Source organism: Ursus americanus, chromosome 2 (assembly GCF_024610735.1).
Source record: "Ursus americanus isolate L20-20 chromosome 2, mUrsAme1.1.p, whole genome shotgun sequence".
Lineage (NCBI taxonomy): Eukaryota > Metazoa > Chordata > Mammalia > Carnivora > Ursidae > Ursus > Ursus americanus.
The window spans coordinates 9,481,666-9,501,443 of NC_142128.1; the positions used below are offsets into that span (position 1 = coordinate 9,481,666).

Genomic DNA, 19,778 nt, shown 5'->3' on the forward strand with positions numbered 1-19,778 from the left:
CCGGCGCGCGGTGACGCGACGCGCGGCGCGGTGCACGCTGGGATATTTAAGTCTTCTCCGCGGCGCGGAGCCGCGATGTCTCCGGCGGCTGCGGCGGCTGGCGGAGGCGAGCGGCGGCGGCCCATAGCGAGCGTCAGGGACGGCCGGGGCCGGGGCGGGGGCTGCGGCGGCCCGGCCGGGGCGGCGCTCCTCGGCCTGTCGCTGTTCGGCCTCGTGCTGTACCTGGTGCCGGCGGCGGCGGCGCTGGCCTGGCTGGCCGTGGGGGTCACCGCGGCCTGGTGGGGGCTGAGCCGCGAGCCCCGCGGTTCGCGCGCCTTCTCGCTCGTTCGGGACGCGCGGCGTCAGCGAACCCTGCACGCCTCGCCTCCAACCAAGTCGGCGGTGAACGGAAATCTCCTAGAGCCGCGGACCCTGCTCGAAGGACCCGACCCCGCAGAACTGCTCCTCATGGGCAGTTACCTGGGCAAGCCCGGCCCCCCGCAGCCTGCCCCCGCCCCGGAGGCCACGGACCTGCGGGAGAGGCCCGGCCGCCGCCGCACTCCCGCTCGCGCCGCGCCGCCCGCGCACTCGGCCCATCGTGTGCACCACATTCCCCCCTCTCTCCCCAGTCCTCTTCTCCGACCCTCTAGGAGGCCTTTCCACCGGTAAGATCCGCACATCTCCCCCACACCCTCCTCTCTGTCGACCGGCTTTGAATGGAGAGCTTGACTTTTAAATCCGATTTTCTTTTTCATTGAGTCAGAAGTGGATTCTGTGTCGCTTTGTTCTCTTGAAACACCTTGGTGGGTGTCAACCGTCCCCTGCTCTCCTTGAGCCTTTGGAATGAGATGTGATGCCAGAGCTATTCCTTTCTTTGCAGTCTTTAAAACTGAATTTTAATACAGCATTTAAAAATATTTGATAAGCTACTAAAATATCCCTACTTGTGAAAATATCTTGATGTTTCTATAGTAGTTTTATAGTATGTTTTGTTATATTTTTCTTTTGGACCAATAAGAGCAATTAGGTCGGTTAGCCTAGCTCAAAGAGGTGTTCCCAGGAGACCCCTCTTTGATAAAACTTGATTGATAAAGATGATCAAATTAAAGAGCCATTTCCATTTAGTCCCAATAACTGAGCATTACAATGGAATACAAAACTTTGGTGAAAATGTTAGATTATCAATAAGTATATTTAGTTGAAGAATGAACTGAGGTGTCAAGAATGTTTGACTTTGGGTGTTTATTGCTTATGACTCAGCATAAAAGATTGAAAAGATTTAAGAATTCTTGAAAAGTTCTTCCTTGCATGTCCTAACATGCATTTTTCTTCCATTGCAGTTTTACTTGTGTGGGCAGGGTTTTCAATTTCCCTCTCAAAATTGTTAAGCCCATTGTAGGGACAGCTGCTAAGCAGCTGCCACTTTCCATCCTTAGACGGAATGGGGGAACGTTGCCATAAAAATGCTTTGTTTTTTGTGTCTCAGAAATCAGTTCAAGTGGCTCCTGGGTGGCTCAGTCAGTTGAGCGTGCACTCTTGGTTTCGGCTCAGGTTGTGATCTCAGGGTTGTGAGAGGAAGGCCCGCATCAGGCTCTGCGCGCTCAGGCATAGTCTGCTTGAGATTTTCTCTCCCTCTTCTGCCCCTACACCACGTGTGCTCGCTATCTCTGTAAATAAATTAATTAATTTAAAAAAACTTTTTTTTTTTTAAGCTGTTTAAGCTCTCTGGAAGATAATTGAACCCACATGATTCTTTAGTATAATTTACGATTCTGCCATTCCTCCAGGCTTCTTTGGTTCTATAACATGTCTCCCGTTCTCCTTAGGGATTGTGGGACTTTATCAAGCCGGTTTATGATAACACCTCGAAGACGATATCCTATCCAGCAGGCCCAGTATTCCCTTCTGGGCGTACTTCCTACAGTGTGCTGGAATGGTTATCACAAGAAGACTGTGCTATCTGCTCGTAATTCCAAAATGGTGTGCAGCCCAGTGACAGTGAGGATTGCTCCTCCAGACAGTAAATGGACTCGTTCGCCAATGTGAGTATTACTGCTGGCAGAATCAACTCCTGTTTATTTCCATGTATTCTTCCACAGCTGTTCCTCTGACAAAACGACTGTAAAGCAAAAAAGGGAAGAAGGTGCTTATTTGAATGAGAAATCCCTAACTCTAGTCCTTGAATAGCGTTTTGTTGTGTTTTCTTTTGGCTTTAGACTGTAGCTTTAATTTTAAGGGCAGTTTCTTTCAGTGTATACTTTTGCTTATTAGTTAGCTTCTGATTTCCACTGTCTGAAGTCTGTGCTATATAGCATGGTTATTAAAATATCTTAATGCCAGAGTCTTGTTTTTCATTACAGACCAGAGCAGACAATCAACTCAACACTGTCCTCACCATCAAGTAATGCCCCAGACCCATGTGCAAAGGAGACCGTACTGAGTGCCCTCAAAGAGAGGAAGAAAAGGACAGTGGAGGAGGAAGACCAAATATTTTCTGATAGCCAGGAAAATAAAAGAAGGTAACAGGCCCCGCAGGGTACTAAACAGGCCTCCCACACAGACTCCTGTGATTCACTACCAAAAAGAATCAGAGGCCAGCTCCACAGTTTGTGAGCCTCAGTAGGTGCCCGTCTTTGGATTCCATGGAAGAGCTTGGTAACAAGGGCTTTAATTCTGTTAGTTTCTTGAGGTACAGGTTAAATTCGACAACTAATCTTTTCCATAAATACTAAAGATAAGCTGACAGCTATTAGCCATGTTAGCCTCATACTTTTGATACAAAGGTGCTTAATTTTATTTTTTTAGAGAGAATGCTAAAAATCTTCCCTTCACCAGCTTGTGTTGTTCAATTATTTGGATAACCACCATTCGAATGTCATATTTGTGCTGAAGGAAATGCTTGGTGAGGAAAAGTGAAGACTGGAATATGGTAGATTTATCAGTAATGAGAGTAGAACCAATTTCATTATTTGGTTTCGGATATATTAATGAAAATGGAGTAAGCAGTCTGTCTCCCAAGTGCAGAAGGAGCAGAGGTTGAAGTCACTAGGTATGATGCATAACTGCTTATGGCTTACCAAGAATCAGTTGAGGATTTCATTCTTTTAATTTGACAGGTTGAGCACCTAGTGTGTGCCTGGGCCTATTCCAGGTACTGTGGATAGAGCAATGAGTAAGTTAGAGTCCCCATGGGACTTGCAGGGCGCCTGGGTGGCACAGCGGTTAAGCGTCTGCCTTCGGCTCAGGGCGTGATCCCGGCGTTATGGGATCGAGCCCCACATCAGGCTCCTCCGCTATGAGCCTGCTTCTTCCTCTCCCACTCCCCCTGCTTGTGTTCCCTCTCTCGCTGGCTGTCTCTATCTCTGTCAAATAAAGAAATAAAATCTTTAAAAAAATAAAAAAAAGAGTCCCCATGGGACTTGGATAATAAAATAAGGAATTATAGATTGTAAGTGTATAGAAGTAATAAAAAAAAAAAAAGAAAGAAAAGAAAAGGACCGCAACAGGATGATATAACAGACTAATGAGAATGGTTTTTTTTTTTTTTTTTTTTTAAGATTTTATTTATTTATTTGACAGAGATAGAGACAGCCAGAGAGAGAGGGAACACAAGCACGGGGAGTGGGAGAGGAAGAAGCAGGCTCCCAGCGGAAGAGCCTGACGTGGGGCTCGATCCCAGAACGTCGGGATCACGCCCTGAGCCAAAGGCAGACGCTTAACGACTGAGCCACCCAGGCGCCCCTGAGAATGGGGGTTTCTTTATATACGTTGGTCAGGGAAGCACTCTGAGGAGACAGTGGACCCCACACTTGTTAAATATAACCATTACCTAGACCAGATTGTTCATATCCTACAAAGTTGGCCATCTTTGGTACTACCAATGCCAGGTTAGGTAGGGAGATATAAATAAATGGATGTGTTTTTATGTGACATAGGAAGATCTAATGATGAGTAGAGATGATTTATAAGTGAGCAATTTGAACTGATGTCACCTGGCTAAGCAGGGGTGGGAAGGAGTGGGGGATGTGGAGGTGGGTGAGGGAATTATTCTTATGGTCCAAATAAGTCTCGTATTCTCCAAGGTTATAATTTTTCTTGACCGCAGTGAGCCTATACCTGAGGATCCTGTACTAACTTCCTCACACTTGGAGTGAGCAGTGGTTATGGGCACCGTGCATAGGCCCTTATATGTAATATGTGAAGTTTTTCCCTAACAGACTTGCCATATTAACCTCGAGCACTATGGGATGTGTGGGCTAGTCCCTAAAATGTTTTCAATTTTGGTTTTTCATTTGTGGATGGTAGGGTATTCAATTTGTGATTGCAATACTTGGGAGAGACATTAGCAAATAATACACCTGAATGAGTTCTAAAGGTCTTGAAGCATTTTTATGCTCATTATTATGAGGATAGTCTTAGAATAAATCTACCTTTCAGAATCTTCAGGATTTGAAGCAGCGTTTTTCTTTTTTTTTTTTTTTTTTTAAGATTTTATTTATTTATTTGACAGAGAGAGAGGCAGCCAGCGAGAGAAAGAACACAAGCAGGGGGAGTGGGAGAGGGAGAAGCAGGCTCCCAGCAGAGGAGCCTGATGTGGGACTCGATCCCAGGACTCTGGGATCACGCCCTGGGCCGAAGGCAGACGCTTAACCGCTGTGCCACCCAGGCGCCCCTGAAGCAGCCTTTTTCTTGTCTAGCCATTTCTGTGTGCCATAGAAATAGTATAAGGTTCCAGGAGTATGAGAGGATGCTCTAGGAAAAAAAAAGGTCAGTTCATTTAATTGAGGGTTTTTTGATTTGTCACAGGCGCCATGATAGCAGCGGGAGTGGACATTCAGCGTTTGAGCCCCTGGTGGCCAATGGAGTCCCTGCTTCTTTTGTGCCTAAGTAAGTGAGAATCCATCTGAATGAGGTAGACTGGAGAAGAGCACTGTCAGAGCTGTTGTCTTGTAGATTTTCCTCCTTGTTTTTCCATTGCTTTATTAGTCCAGGTTCAAATCCGTGACATCAAAGAGGAACATTTTGAGTAACGTCCCACAATAGCTATCTCCTTATTTCTTTTAATATTTTTTCATTAACATGGATAAAAATATGGCAAGGGTGAGAGAGTTTGTAAATATATTTAATAACTACGTATATAAACAGATTTGTGTGACGGTTAAAGTGCAACAGTATGAAATTTAAGATAAATGTTAAGTTTGTACATTTGAGTTTAAATACATTTAGGGATTGGTTGAAAGGTAAATGTCTTGGAAATCTGTGCGAAAAGACTTGAGGTAACTTACATGCTCATGGAGTCAGGAGAGTGGTAAGGCTGCTAAAAGAGCTGACATGCTCCTAGCCTGTGCTGATAGCAGAACAAAGACTAGAATGGAGCAGGTGAGGATGGGGTCCTGTTGTCCTCAGTTCTGCTCACACTGTCCGTGCGGTGTTGTGCTTGGTTCGGTGGCCTGCCCTGTAAGAGACGAGAAATACAATTTGACATTCATTCCAAGTGAAGCAGTTGTAAGATGTTACAGGGTGGTGGCGGTGCATGAGTGGGTTTTGAAAGTATAAAGTATTAACCCAAGGGAGGAAAATCTCAAGGGGAATAAGGAAATGAGGGAGGGAAGGATAATGGTCTCCAAAAACCTAAAGGGCTGTCGCATGAAGAAAAGGCTAACAGTTGTTCGGTTTGCTCCAAATAGATCCGTAGGGGAGATAGATGGAAGTTAGAGGAAATACGTTTTCATCCAGTGTAAGAATAAACTAGTCCGTGGTTGACATTCATCACTCTAGGAGAAAGTGAGTTGTCAACATTGTAACAAAGGTTGGATGACTATTCCGCAGGAAAGATGTTTTGGTTGGAAGCTTAGAAAAATTGGTTGGTTCCTCTTAACTCTGGTTTTTTTAGGAGGTTTATTGAGGTTTAATTGACATTATAATAAACTGTGCCTTTTAAAAGTGTACAGTTTGAGAAGTTCTGACATGTATACACCTGTTAAACCATTGCCATGGCAAAGGTAATAAACATAACCGTCTTCTCCAAAAGTTGCCCCATGCCCCTTAGTAACACCTCCCTCCAGTCCTGCCCCCAACCCCAGGCATCCACTGATGTGCTTTTTGTCACTGTAGATTAGCATGCGGGTTTTTTCTAGAATATTATGTAAGTGGAGTCATACATTTAATTTTTTAAATATTTGGCTTTCCCTTCCTGACTTTGTCAGATAGTTAGCTGAAGTGGTAACAATAGCATTAAGAGCTTTATCTTTTTTAAGTTTATTTAGGAAATATTTTGTGACCGTGGAGGAACCCTTAAAAGAATGTTGCTGTAAATAGCACAGCTCACTGTCTTTCTCTCTCGTTAGGCCTGGCTCTCTGAAGAGAGGTCTCAATTCCCAGAGCTCTGATGACCACTCGAATAAGAGATCTCGCACCTCTTCCGTGAGCTCCTTGACAAGCACGTACACAGGTGGCATCCCTAGCTCCAGCCGTAATGCCATTACGAGTTCTTACAGTTCGACTCGAGGTTTCTCTCAGGTACGTGGCACGGGAGAAAGGCATTCCGAGCATTATTTGATGAGCCAGTGTTTATTAAGCACATTCCATCTGTCAGATACTGAGATTACCTCTGAGCTAACAGAAGATGCAAACCCTTGAATGATAACTTAGACTCAGGGAACAGAATAGGAAGCCCAGAAGGTAACCCAGGGCATATGGGGACAGCTAATACAAAACAGCCGGTATTGGAGATAAATGGCCAAGGGTTGAATAATCCAATAAATGATATTAATTTGATTGAAAAGGTAGATTCAGTCCAGATTGCACGGGGTCATAAAAGAGATTTCATCCTGTTGTCATTGAGAATTGAGCGAAAGTTTTTAAAATATTGTAATTTTTTTTTTAATTTTTTTTTAGAAAAAATTGCAATCCTTTCTTAGAAAGAGGATGCAGTATGGCCTAGGGAACAGAGCAAGCTTTGCTACCAAACAGACTTGGATTCAGAGTTTGGCTCTGACACTTAGTAGCTATAGGGCCTCGGGCAGGTAAATCTCTTCAACTTTCCTTTTCTCCTCTCCCAAGGATTATTATAAATATCGAAGGTAGTGCTTGAAAAATATCCATTACAATGCATGTCAGTAAGTGGGTACCCTATATATAGTAGCGAGAAAAAATAAAGCGTGCACGGAGGAAGAGTTTTGGGGGGAGAAAACTTTTGAGATAAGGTAATCCGGAGGGCTTTTACAAGAACATAAATGAAAGATGAAGGCCTAAGCCTGAACAGTTGGTAGGAATAATCACCACAACAGGCAGACTGAGGATAATTCTCAAGAACCCTAGGATTTTCAGAATGATAAATGAGTACTGGCTTCAGTAAAGTCACCAGCCGCATTAGCCCCTAACAAGAGAGTGAGCCTGTCCTTTGAAGCTTTGAAGCCAGGCACTGCCTTCGTAGTTGCGAAGGTCCTAGATGGCGTCTTCCAGTATATGCTCTCTCTGTTGAAATTCCGTTGTCTGGCGTAGCCCCCTTCATGAATGATCTTAGCTTCTGCATCAGCACTTGCTGCTTCCCCTTGTATGGCGATGGCTTCTTCCCGGAAAGCTACTGAGTCAGCCTCTGCTAGCTCCAGACTGGTCCCCTCACCTCTCAGCCTTCGTGGATTGAAGAGTTAGGCCTTGCTCTGTTTTAGGCTTTGGCTTAAGGCGATGCTGTAGCTGGTTTGGTCTTCTACCCAGACCACTCAGACTTTCTCCATATCAACAATAAGGCCTTTTCACTTTCTTATTCATGTGTTCATTAGGATAGGACTTTTCATTTCCTTCAAGAACTTTTCCTTTGTGTTCACAACTTGGCTGTTGGGTGAAGAGGCCTAGCTTTCAGCGTGTCTAGGCGTTTGACCTGCCTTCATTATACCAAGCTTCATCATTTGTAGCTTTTGATTTAAAGTGTGACGTGCGACTCTTCCTTTCACTCGAACACTTACGAGGCCGCTGTAGGGTCGTTAGCTTGTGTAATAGCGATACTGTTGTATCTCACCGAATAGGGAGGCGGGAAGAGAGAGAAATGGGAGAACTGCGGTGAAGGGGACAGAACACACACACGTACCCTTTAGGTCGGCCGCCTTACAAGCGCGTGGCTTGCGGCTCCTCAAAACAATTGCAGTAGTAACATCGAAGATCACTGATCACAGGGGCGCCTGGGTGGCACAGCGGTTAGGCGTCTGCCTTCGGCTCAGGGCGTGATCCCGGCATTGTGGGATCGAGCCCCACATCAGGCTCCTCCACTGGGAGCCTGCTTCTTCCTCTCCCACTCCCCCTGCTTGTGTTCCCTCTCTCGCTGGCTGTCTCTATCTCTGTCGAATAAATAAATAAAATCTTAAAAAAAAAAAAAAGATCACTGATCACAGATCACTGTAACAAAGGGAATAATAAGAAAAAGTTGGAAATAATAGCAACATTTATCAAAACGTGAGTCAGAAACACAAAGTGAGCAAGTGCTATTAGAATGACACCGATAGACTTGCTTGAAGCAGATTGACCACAAATCTTCAATTTGTTAAAAACAACATTTGCGAAATGCAATAAAACGAAGTATGCCGGTACTCATGTGTTCTTAAAATCTTTGTATTATGTCAAATTCCAAATGTACACAAAAGGAAAGGGAGTCTAATCTATAGCTTTACTTGTTAGTTACCAGCATTTTGTCTGTCTGGTTACATCAGTCCACCCCACCCTGTTTTTGCCCTGGTGTTTTACAGTAAATCACAGACTTGTCGTTTCACCTACAGGGACTTCGGTGTATTTTAAAGCTTTTTGTAAACATTAATAACCACAGTTTTATGTTTTAAGATTTTATTTCTTTTAGAGAAAGTGCAAGCAGGGGAAGGGGCAGGGGGGAGAGAGATGATCTTGAGTAGACCCTGCGCTGAGAGCACAGAGCCCGACATGGGGCTCGGTCTCACCACCCTCAGATCGAGACCCAAGCTGAAATCAAGAGTCAGACACCTAACCAACTGAGCCACCCAGGTGCCCCTCAAAAATAATTCTTAAGCTGATTTGAAATCTTACTGTTTACAATGCACTGATATCATTATTTTTGAAATTGTGTATACTGGGACCAGTCAAATAAGTAATTATGAAGCAACACTTTTTGTGTAAGTATACATAAAAATGAGGGGGTGCCTGGGTGGTTCAGTTGGTTAAGCATCTGACTTTTGATTTCAGCTCAGGTCATGATCTCAGGGTCGTGAGTTCAAGCCCCACCTTGGGCTCCACGCTGGGTATGGAGCTTGTTTTTTAAAAATTAAAAATAAATAAGTAAACATAAATGTAAATAAATATAAATAAAATAAAAATTGTTCTGGAGAACATATGAGAAAACAAAATACACTCAGAGAAGTCCACACTTTCCACCTCTTTCTGCTTCACATCGTTCTCTTCCTATTTTTATTACTTTTTGGCCATCCTTCCTCTGTCTTTTATTCTTAAAACTATGTGCAAATCCATGTCTGTGTGTAAACCCCACCTTCTAACGTGTGAGGCAGTCATATGTACAAGTTTGCGCCTTGCTTCGTCGTTCCTTCTACGGTAATGCAGTTACTCTTGTCTTCTGTTGATAAATATTGGGCTGTTCCAGTTTTCTGCTGTGACAGATGGTACTGCACGTAATGCTTTAATTCATAATGTCATTTCACTCTTTGGCCATTACACTTCTTGGATAGGTTGCCTAGAACACAGATTTCCCAGGCCAATAGTTAAATGCATGTACAGTTTCGCTGCATATTGTTAAATCGCTCTCCTTAGGGGATGTACTATTAATAAGCATTCCCGCCAGCATCGTATGAGTGACCACTTCTGCACAGTCACACCCGATTAGGTTGTCATAGCTTTGGGTTTTTACCATTTGGGTGAGGAACAGTATTTGTGTGTGTGTGTGTGTGTCTCTCTCTTTTTTTTAAGGTTTTATTTATTTACTGAGCACGTGCATGTGAGGGGTGAGGGGGCAGAGGGGGAGAGAGAGAATCTCAAGCAGACTCCACGCCAAGCACAGAGCCTGACACAGGGCTGGATCCCACGACCTGAGCTTGAAATCAAGAGTTGGGTGCTTAATCCATTGAGCCACCCAGGTGCCCCATATTTGTGTCTCTTAAGAGTGAGTTTGGGGGCGCCTGGGTGGCACAGCGGTTAAGCGTCTGCCTTCGGCTCAGGGCGTGATCCCGGCGTTACGGGATTGAGCCCCACGTCAGGCTCCTCTGCTAGGAGCCTGCTTCTTCCTCTCCCACTCCCCCTGCTTGTGTTCCCTCTCTCGCTGGCTGTCTCTATCTCTGTCAAATAAATAAATAAAATATTTAAAAAAAAAAAATGAGTTTGGGCCAATTTTCATATATTAGAGAAACATGTTCCAAATGAACTAAAGATTTAATTGTAAAATAAAAATCTTTAAAGTATTTGCAAAAACAGGCTACTCACGCATTGCTGGTGGGAGTGTCCATTCATAGAGTTCTCTGGCGAGCAGTGTAGCAATAATTATCAGTATTATAGATGCATGTGCCCTTGGATCCAGCAGGTTTGCTTTTAGGAATTAATTCTATACATATACTCAAAAGCATATACAAGGGTGTCGATTGTAACATTTTAGTAGCAGAAGCTTGGAAACAATGTAAACGTACCTTCAGGGGCGGGGGGGGAGCTGGTTGAATAACAGTATTTCCATAAGTTGCAATACTATGTAACAGAAAGAATAAGGTAGCTTAATAGGCACTGACGTGTGTTCAGAAATACTGCACAAAAGCAAGGTGCAGAACTGTGTGTATAGCGTCCTCTGTTGTTTGTGCTGCTGGTTGCTTTAATTTTTTAACATGCCTAGAATAATTTTGTTAGATTTTATTAGAAACCGGGAATAACTGTTGAGTTTGGAGGAAAACTTTTTACTGTGTGCTCTGCTTGTTGGCATGTAGGATATGTGCTGCAAATGGTACCTTCCTGCTTTCACAAAGGTTTTAAGTGTAGATAGCTGGTAAGTGCAGTAAGATTCCCTGTCCTGGCTGCCGTGGGTACCTGTGGTTAACGTTTGTACTGGGTGTGCGAACACAGGTAATACACAGAATTTTTGGTCTGTGTTACACAAATGGGATCATCGCATATGTGCCATTTTCTCTCTCTCTTTTTTTTTTTAAATCATATATTGCATAGCATTCTATGTCAAATCTGTATTTAAATTTTTTTTTTAATTAGAGTATAATGTAGGAAAACAAATACCTTAAGAGTGTGGCTCCATGTAACCACCCCCCAGGTCAAGTAATAAATCATTTTCAATGCCCCAAAGCCCCTCTCATACCTAGTCCTTCCTTCTTGAATATTAGCACCATATAGTTTTCCCTATTTTTAAACTTTATATAAATGGAGACCAGGATATGCTTTCTTTTGTGTTTGGCTTCTTTCACTTACTGTTTTCCTTGTGGGATGCATCCAGATCGTTACATGTAGCAGCAAGTCTTTCATTTTCTTTATGTGAATATACCGTAATTACGTTTTTCCTCCTGCTGTTGGACGTTTGGGTTTCCAGTGTGGAGCTATTATGCATAATGTTGCTGTAGACATTCTCGTATTAAGTCTTTGGTGCACCTAGTAAAGTGTGTGTAATGCTCAGTTGTAGTAGATGTTGAACCATTTTTTAAAGTTATGGTTACGTTTCAGTTGATACTCTTACCAGTGCAGTGTGAGATTTTGTTCCTGTGGTTACACATCCTCACTAATACTTGTTGTTGCCAGTCTCTTTAATTACCCATTCCGGTGGGTATGAAGTATTTCGTTGTGGTTGTAATTGTAATTGCTGATTGCTAATGAAATAGAGGTATGAACTGTTCGTTAGCCATTCGTACTTCCTTTTTTATGAAGTGCCTATTCAAGTTTCTTTTCATTACTGATTTATAGAAATTATATATTCTAGATACAAGGTCTGTAAATTGTGTGTGTTGCAACAAATCACTATCCTACTCTCTGTCTCACTTCATTTTCTTCACTTTACACCAACGGTTAATGTATTATGTGCACTATTTAGGAACTCTTTGTCTACCTAAAGTCATGATGATGATATGCTACCTTCTAGAAACTTTATTCTTTTTCTTTTCACAGTTGGATCTATAATCCACCTGAAGTTGATTTTTGTATATGTTGTGAAGTAGCAATCAAAATTAGTGTTTTTCCATATAAATATCCACTTTACTTAGCAACATTTATTGAAAGGTTGGATCATCCCTTTCCTGTTGCTCTGTGGCATTGCCTTAGTTATAATTTAAGTGTATATATGTGGATCCATTTCTAGATTCTGTTGTTTCATTGTCTGTTTTTCTGCCCTGTGCCTATGGTTTTTTTCTACACTGTGCCACACAGTCTTTTAGTTTTGATGATGTGTAGTAGAATAAGTCATCCAACTTTCTTATTGCTCTCATTCTTTTCAGAATTGTCTTGGATCTTGACCCTTTGCATTTCTCTGTGAGTTTAGAATCAGCTCGTCGATTTCCACTAAAAGAAAGAATGGACACTTGTTGAGATATTAAGATTGTCTTTACCAATTATTTTGGAGAGAAATTACATTTTTACAATGTTGAATCTTCCAATCCATGAACATGGTATATCTTTCACTTAACTTACATCAGCTTTAACTGGGTAGTGGTTTTACATATTAAATTTATTCCTAGATATATTTTTTGATGCTATTATAAATGGTATACTAATATCTATTTCTGATATATGCAAGTACAACTGATTATCATATTTAAAAAATTTGCTAAATTCCATAATATTCATCTGTATATTCTTAGGATTTTTGTGTGTACATCGTGTTGTCTATAATGACAGCTTTTTTTTTCTCTTTCCTATCTTATATTGCTTGTTTATGCTTGTTGTATTTGTTTAAGACCTACAGTACAATGTTGAATAGAAGTGATAGCAAACATCCTGTTTTTTCTTGATCTCGAAGGGAGTGCTCTCCACTGTTACATATGCTGTTTGACGTAGGGTTGTTGTGGGTGGTTTTTGTTTTTTAAGATTTATTTATTTGTTTTAGAGTGTGTGGGTGGGGGTGGAGAGAGGGAGAGAGAGTCTCAAGCAGACTCCGAGCAGAGTGTGGAGCCCAATGTGGGGCTAAATCCTACGACCCTGAGATCGTGACCTGAGCTGAAACCAAGAGTCAGCCACTTAACAGACTGTACCACCCAGGCTCCCTGATACAGTTTTTTGGTAGATACTCTTTATTTGGTAGATACTCTTTATTGGATTAGGGAAGTTCCTTTTTCAAGGTTGTATCATCAAATAACCAGTTTTAGGAGTCAGTCTTCTACATGTTTTCCTACTTCTTTAATTTCTGCCCTTCTAGATATTATTTCCTTCTTTTTAAAAATTTCTTTTTTCCTTTTTTAAGTAGGCTCCATGCCCAGCATGGAGCCGTGGGGCTTGAACTCTTGACCCTGAGATTGAGACCCAAGCTGAGAGCAAGACTTGGATGCTTAACCAGCTGAGCCACCCAGGCGCCCCCCCCTTTTCTTTTTTTCATGTTTGACTTGCTGGGATTTCTTTCTGACTTTTCTTTTTTAAGATTTTATTAATTTATTAAGTTTGAAGATTTTTTTTTTAGTTTTAAATAATTATTTGAGACAGAGTGCACAAGCAGGGGGAGCTGCAGAGGGAGAGGGAGAAGCAGACTCCCTGCTGAGCAGGGAGCCCAGTGCAGGGCTTGATCCCAGGACCCTGAGACAATGAGCTGAGCCGAAGGCAGATGCTTAACCAACTGAGCCACCCAGGCACCCCTATTTATTTATTTATTTGTCAGCACAAGCAGAGGGAGCAGCAGGCAGAGGGCGAAGTAGGCTCCTTGCTCAGCGAGGAGCCTGATGCAGGACTCGATCCCAGGAGGCTGGGATCATGACCTGAACAAAGGTAGACACTTAACCAACTGAGCCACCCAGGCATCCCTCTTTCTGACTCTTTAATCCAGATTCTTAGATTCTTCGATCACCGGGTTTTTTCCAGCCTTTTCCCTTTATATGCATATATATATATATATGTCAAAGGTTATACATTCCCTGTAAACCTTTGCTGCATCCCACAGTCTTGAAATAGAAGTATTTTTCATTTTCATTCGGTTCAAATACTTTTCTAATTTCCATTTGGAGTTCAAATACATTGCTTAATTTCAAAACAGTTGATTGTCTAGTTATCTTTCTGTTACGGGTTTTTAGCTAAATTCCACTAGCTCACAAGATGTGCTCCTATCGATCCTTAAAATGGGGTAATTATCATGTAACAATAAATGCCATAGGTGCTACAAAAGTCATAAATGTCATGATAGCACATTTTTTAAAAAATAAAGTTGAAGTGAAGCTGAAAATTTAATGAAAGCAGGACTAAGTTTACTGGCTTATCTTTGCTGTGATAGGGTTTTGGGGGGGAAGGGTTGCAAAAGTTGCTTATCATTTCCGTAGACAATATAAAGTAAACTTGTAAGCATCATGGCTCCGAACCATGACTGAATTCCACTTTTTAGTATCTGCAAAAAGTACATTCACTCCTTGTACATTGATTACTTAGCTTCTACTTGTTCTGATTATTTTCCCCCCATAGTTAGTACTGGCAGTTGACTTTCCTTCAGGGGCCTTCCTTCACAAAGAAATGTTTTTGGGGTTTTTTGGGGTTTTTTCTTAAGATTTTATTTTTAACTAACGTCTACACCCAACACAGGGCTTGAACTGACAGCCCCAGGAGTCGCACACACTGGTCCCTGAGCCAGCCAGGCGCCCCACAGAGAAACGTTTAAGTCACTGACAAGGAGACTTGCTAGGCAGTGATGAACAGAACACGGACTTACATTGTCCTGTAGGCTCAGTTGTGTCACTGCTGTTTGCCTTTCAGCTTTGGAAGAGAAGCGGACCCAGCTCGTCACCGTTCTCGAGTCCTGCCTCGTCCCGCTCCCAGACACCGGAGAGGCCGGCAAAGAAAATAAGGTAATGAGTCCTGACTCGCGCTGCAGATTCATGAGAGGCAGGAAAGGAAGGACACGTACTTGGCTGTTAGGCTTCCTGCAGCTGTGATTTGGAGAATCTAAGAAATTGCCATCTTGAAGGCCAGTGAAAGTACCAGCCTGAACTGCTCTCATCTCTCCCGGTCTCCGTGCCGACCCTAGAGGCTCTGGCCCTCTTCCTCAGCCTGTGGCTCGAGCAGCTGGGGTGTGCAGGGAGGCCACGGAGAGTACAGACAGCAGGGGCAGGAGATTTAATGTTCTAGACTCCAGCTGACCCTCTAGGCACCAAAAGTGGACTAGAACGCTGCCCTTGGGGTCAGATGTGTGGCTCCAGCTCTCAGGGACTGGCAGGTTGTAAGTAGGGTTTTGAAGGTGGTTATGTGTCGTGCTAGCTGTGAGACAGGTTTGTCCGTGGTGTCCATGAACTGCCTCCTTCGTCTTGTAGGAATCTTCTTTTGATAAATTTTTTGTCCTGGTGTACTGTGATCTTAAATCATGATGGTCTAGACTTTGGCCAGTTGGTAGTTAGGAGGGTGTAAGAAGTTACCCAGTACTCTGTTGGGAGGAGTTTGTTTCTTCCTTTCCCTTCCCCTTCCCCTTTCCTTTCCTTTCCTTCCCTTCTTTTTTAAGATTTTATTTATTAGAGCAAGCACAAGCCGGGGGGCAGAGGGTGGAGAGAGAGAAGGAGACTCCCCAGAAGCCCAATGCGAGACTCCATCCCAGGACCCCGGGATCATGATCTTGAGCCAAAGGCAGACTCTTAACCAACTGAGCTACCCGGGCGCCCAAGTCAAGAGGTGTTTCTAAGCACACTTGTGCCTCTTGTGCCCGCAGAGAAGATGAGCTTTCTCATCGCTCCAGTTCTTCAACTCCGTTGGCAACAGACAAGGAGGCCCAGGGAGAAAAGGGTAGGTTGATAAGCGCGTGAGAGTGGCTTGTGGTGGGAGTGTTCCTGGAGGGTGTGCAGACCGCCGCCTGTCTGAAAACACGTGCCGGGCATCGCTGCCTGTAGGGCCTGGTAGGCAGAGCGAAAAGTGCCTGTCCGCACGGGAGGTTTGCAGTCCGTGGTGTGGGCAGGTCTACACTGCAGCCCGGTGTGGCTGGGCAGGCAGTCAGCTGAGGTGGCGGAGTCGTCCGGGTAGCACCTATCCCGTGGTCGGCGCTTGTCTGCCTGCATTTGGGGCACTTCCCTCTGCCCTCCTGTCTGAAAGAATCTTGCGAACACTACCCAAAACCCCAGCCAGGGAAGAGACCACCTTTCAGAGGTACCCAGTGAAGATTCAGTGTGGAAACCCTGCTGGGTAGACAAACCTAGCTATTTCTGGAAGAGAAGAGGAAGAAGACAAGTCATGTTTGTTTCCTTAGCTGCAGATGCAACCACATGGAAGGCGCAGAACTCGTGGAGCTCCCCGCCCACCCCCGGCAGCTCCGGGCAGCGCAGGCGCAAGATTCAGCTGCTGCCCTCGCGGCGAGGGGCCCGGCTGACCCTGGTAGGGCTCTGTGCGTCCACACCCCCCCCGCCCCGGCACCGTGCCCCCGAGTTCTAGGGAAGCTAAATACAGGTTTCTTCCAGCTCCTCTGACTGGCAGGCCTCTCCCCTTCTGTCTGGCAGCCCCCACCTCCCCAGCTTGGCTACTCCGTCACTGCCGAAGACCTCGACCTGGAAAAAAGAGCTTCGCTGCGGTGGTTTAACAAGGCCTTGGCGGACGGGACCGGTAAGGAAGACCGACCAGCTCCACGCTCCGGAAAGGGGTTGTTTCCTGGGGCTTTATTTGGATCCTTCTCATCGGAGAAATCCATTTGGGTGCTCGGTGGAATCGGGAACCCTGAGCCCTGGCATTGGGGAGGCTTTTCCAGATAAGCGGATTCCGAGAGCCCCAGTGTCCCGTGCCCTGTGGGGTAACCCGGGAGAGAACTGGAACACCGTCTTTCTTCCGCCTTAGATACTGCCTCGAACTCCGTCACCGAGAAGCCACCTACCACTCAGCCTTCTCTGCCCTTTACCCTGCCCGCCACTGGGACCACCGCCTCCCCAGCCCCCCTCCCAGCCCCAGGCAGCAACCCGCTGCTGGAGAGCCTGAGGAAGATGCAGAGCTCGGCCGGCTCGCCGGCTGCCCCGGGTGAGTACGAGAGCCGCTCCGAGCGAGTGCAGGACACACGGCTACGCTTCACTCCAGGTAAAAGCAGCGCACCTGCCCAGCCTGGAAATCGGGAGTTTGAGCCTGCCGTGGCTCACCGAACCTGAGCTGGCGCGCGCTCCAGAGCTTCGAAAGTCTCCAGTCCGGAAGCTTCCAGGAAGGGCTGCAATGCTTAAAACTGGGGTCAGCAGCCCCGTTTAGTAGTCACGTGGCTCGTGGATGGAAACTGGCTTCCTGAGCTGCTCTGAGCCTTGCTGTCATCCTCTCTGATGTGCGGGTAACGCGTAGCTTGTGAGGTGGGAGGCGTCTCTGAAACGTAAATGGGATCGTGTGGTTAGAGGCTTTTTAGACTGCAGGCACGAGAGGATGTCAGTCCTCTTTCCTCGAGGCTTCCAGGGGTCCTTCGCGGCACCTGGCCATGTAGTGGGTTGTGTCAGGCATCGGGCGTCAGCCTCTCCCGGGGCGGGGGCAGGCACCGTTCCGCTCAGGTTATGGGCTCCGCACTCCGCGCACGGTAAGCACACACAGTAGATCCTCCCTGGGTGAGGAAGGTGCGGCAAGGTAATTAGCTGGACTTGAGTCTGGGTGATTGGGTTTTCCTTAGTTTCCACCATTTATCCCCCACACATTCCCTGTTATGTTCTGTGAAGGGCAGAGATAGCGAACCCCGCCTTGATTTTAGGGAGCGGATATTTGAAGGGTTTGTGGTATGGATGGCGTCACATTCGTTGACTGACGCGGGAGCCCGAGCCCTGCGCCAGGCACGGGGGTACAGAGGCATTAAAATCCGTCACGGTGGAGGGATTCGGAATTCACTTTCTCTCTTCTTCCCAGAATCCACTGGAGTGGCAACCACTGTGGCCCCTTCGCCTCCGAAGACACCCAGCCTTCTGGCCCCTCTTGGCTCTTCACAGTCAGGGCCCCTTCCAGGCACCTCCTCGGACTCCAAATCCACAGCCACTTTCTTGGGGCCGACTCCTGCTGCGTCCCCGATACCAGCCACTGACACCACCAAGTCCCCTCCGGCTCCTCAGGCTGAGACATCTGTCAAGTCCCCAGCCCCGGCTGCCCCGTCCCCCACCCCTAAGCAGAGTCTTCTGTTGGGAATGCTGAGCACCCCACCCACTGACCCGCCTGCGTCTGCAGCCCCCTCTGTGTCCTCAGCATCCCCCATGTTCAAGCCCATCTTTGTGGCCCCGCCAAAAAGCGAGAACGAGGGCCCCTTGCCATCTAGCCCCTCCAAGGTCACCACCTCGACAGCTTCCAGCTCTGCCCTTCCTGCGCCCGCCAGCAGCCCCCAGCCCACATTCAAGCCTATCTTTGGCAGCATGGGGCCCCCTACGTCTGCGCCCTTGTCTAGCCCCTTCTCCTTCAGTCAGACCGCTGCTGCAGCCACTGCCACGAGCACGCCTCTCTTCGCCGGCCAGGCCAGTGCCGCCTCAGCCGTGGCCCCCGTGGCTCCCGTGGTTCCCGTGGCTCCAGTGAGCACGGCCAGCACGGCCGTAGACTCGGCTTCGAAGCCCGCGTTCAGCTTTGGCGTGAGCAGCGTGACCAGCACCAGCACCGCTGCTGCCCCGCCTTTCCTCTTCGGGGCCCCCCCTGCCTCCGGAGCTGGCTTTACCCCAGCCATGGGCTCCGTATTCCAGTTCGGCAAGCCGCCTGCCGCGCCCGCCTCGACCACCGCCACCACGTTTGGCCAGTCCGTCCCCGGCGCTGCGCAGACGGCCGCCAGCAGCAGCAGCAGCGGGGGCACTGGCTTCAGCGGCTTCGGCGGCAGCCTCACCACGCCCGCACCCGCCACCAGTAGCCAGCCGGCGCCGACATTCACCACCACCGCCACCCCGGCCTTCCACATTCCCTTCGGCTCCAGCACCAAGCCCGCACTCCCCCCCTACCCGGGAGCCAACCCCCAGCCCGCCTTCGGGGCCGCCGCCGACGGGCAGCAGCAGGGCACCGCCAAGCCGGCCCTCACCCCGAGCTTCGGCAGCTCTTTCACCTTCGGGAACTCACAGGCCCCAGCCCCGGCTGCCACCCCGGCGCCCGGCCCGGCCCAGCCCGCCTTCGGCAGCGCCGCACAGTCGGGTTTCAGCGGCGTGAAGGCCGCCGCCTCCGCCTTTGGCACCCCTGCCAGCACCCAGCCCGCCTTCGGCAGCGGCACGCCCGTGTTCTCCTTCGGGGCGGCCACCACCTCCGGCTTCGGAGCCACGACCCAGACCACCAGCAGCGGGACTGGGAGCTCCATGTTTGGCGGCACGACACTGTCGCCCTTCACATTTGGGGGATCCACCGGCCCGGCTGGCGGCGGGGGCTTTGGGATCAATGTGGCCGCCCCCGGCACCTCCGGAGCGTTCAGCTTTGGCACGGGACAGAGTGGGACCACTGGCGGCGCGACCCCCTTTGGAGGCGGCTTGAGTCAGAGCACTTTGGGCGCGCCCGGTCAGAGCACACCCTTTGCCTTCAACGTGGCCAGCACTCCTGAGAGCAAACCTGTGTTTGGAGGTAAGATCAGGAATGGCTTCGGTCTGCCGCACGTGCAGGCGCGGTCCCCTTGCTTACAGAGCTTCCCGGCCTGGCCCTGACAAGGCTGACGTCAGTAGTTAAATACAAGCTCAGGGAGCAGGAGGCATCCCGGGAGAAGGCAGCGTGCCACGAGTGGCTGTGGA

General features: G+C 47.1%; 1 protein-coding gene across 1 annotated transcript in view; it reads left to right on the forward strand.

Moving 5' to 3' along the window:
* The first annotated feature begins 52 nt into the window (after nucleotides 1-52).
* POM121C (POM121 transmembrane nucleoporin C) overlaps nucleotides 53-19,778 on the forward strand; it is a 23,721-nt gene continuing 3,995 nt past the window's right edge. Inside the window, exons 1-11 of the mRNA XM_045786215.2 lie at nucleotides 53-644; nucleotides 1,806-2,021; nucleotides 2,340-2,498; nucleotides 4,786-4,866; nucleotides 6,327-6,498; nucleotides 14,869-14,960; nucleotides 15,812-15,885; nucleotides 16,343-16,467; nucleotides 16,590-16,692; nucleotides 16,921-17,097; nucleotides 17,950-19,614. Coding sequence (XP_045642171.2) covers nucleotides 76-644; nucleotides 1,806-2,021; nucleotides 2,340-2,498; nucleotides 4,786-4,866; nucleotides 6,327-6,498; nucleotides 14,869-14,960; nucleotides 15,812-15,885; nucleotides 16,343-16,467; nucleotides 16,590-16,692; nucleotides 16,921-17,097; nucleotides 17,950-19,614 — 3,433 coding nt within the window. The 5' untranslated portion in view covers nucleotides 53-75. The remainder of the gene's footprint in view (nucleotides 645-1,805; nucleotides 2,022-2,339; nucleotides 2,499-4,785; nucleotides 4,867-6,326; nucleotides 6,499-14,868; nucleotides 14,961-15,811; nucleotides 15,886-16,342; nucleotides 16,468-16,589; nucleotides 16,693-16,920; nucleotides 17,098-17,949; nucleotides 19,615-19,778) is intronic.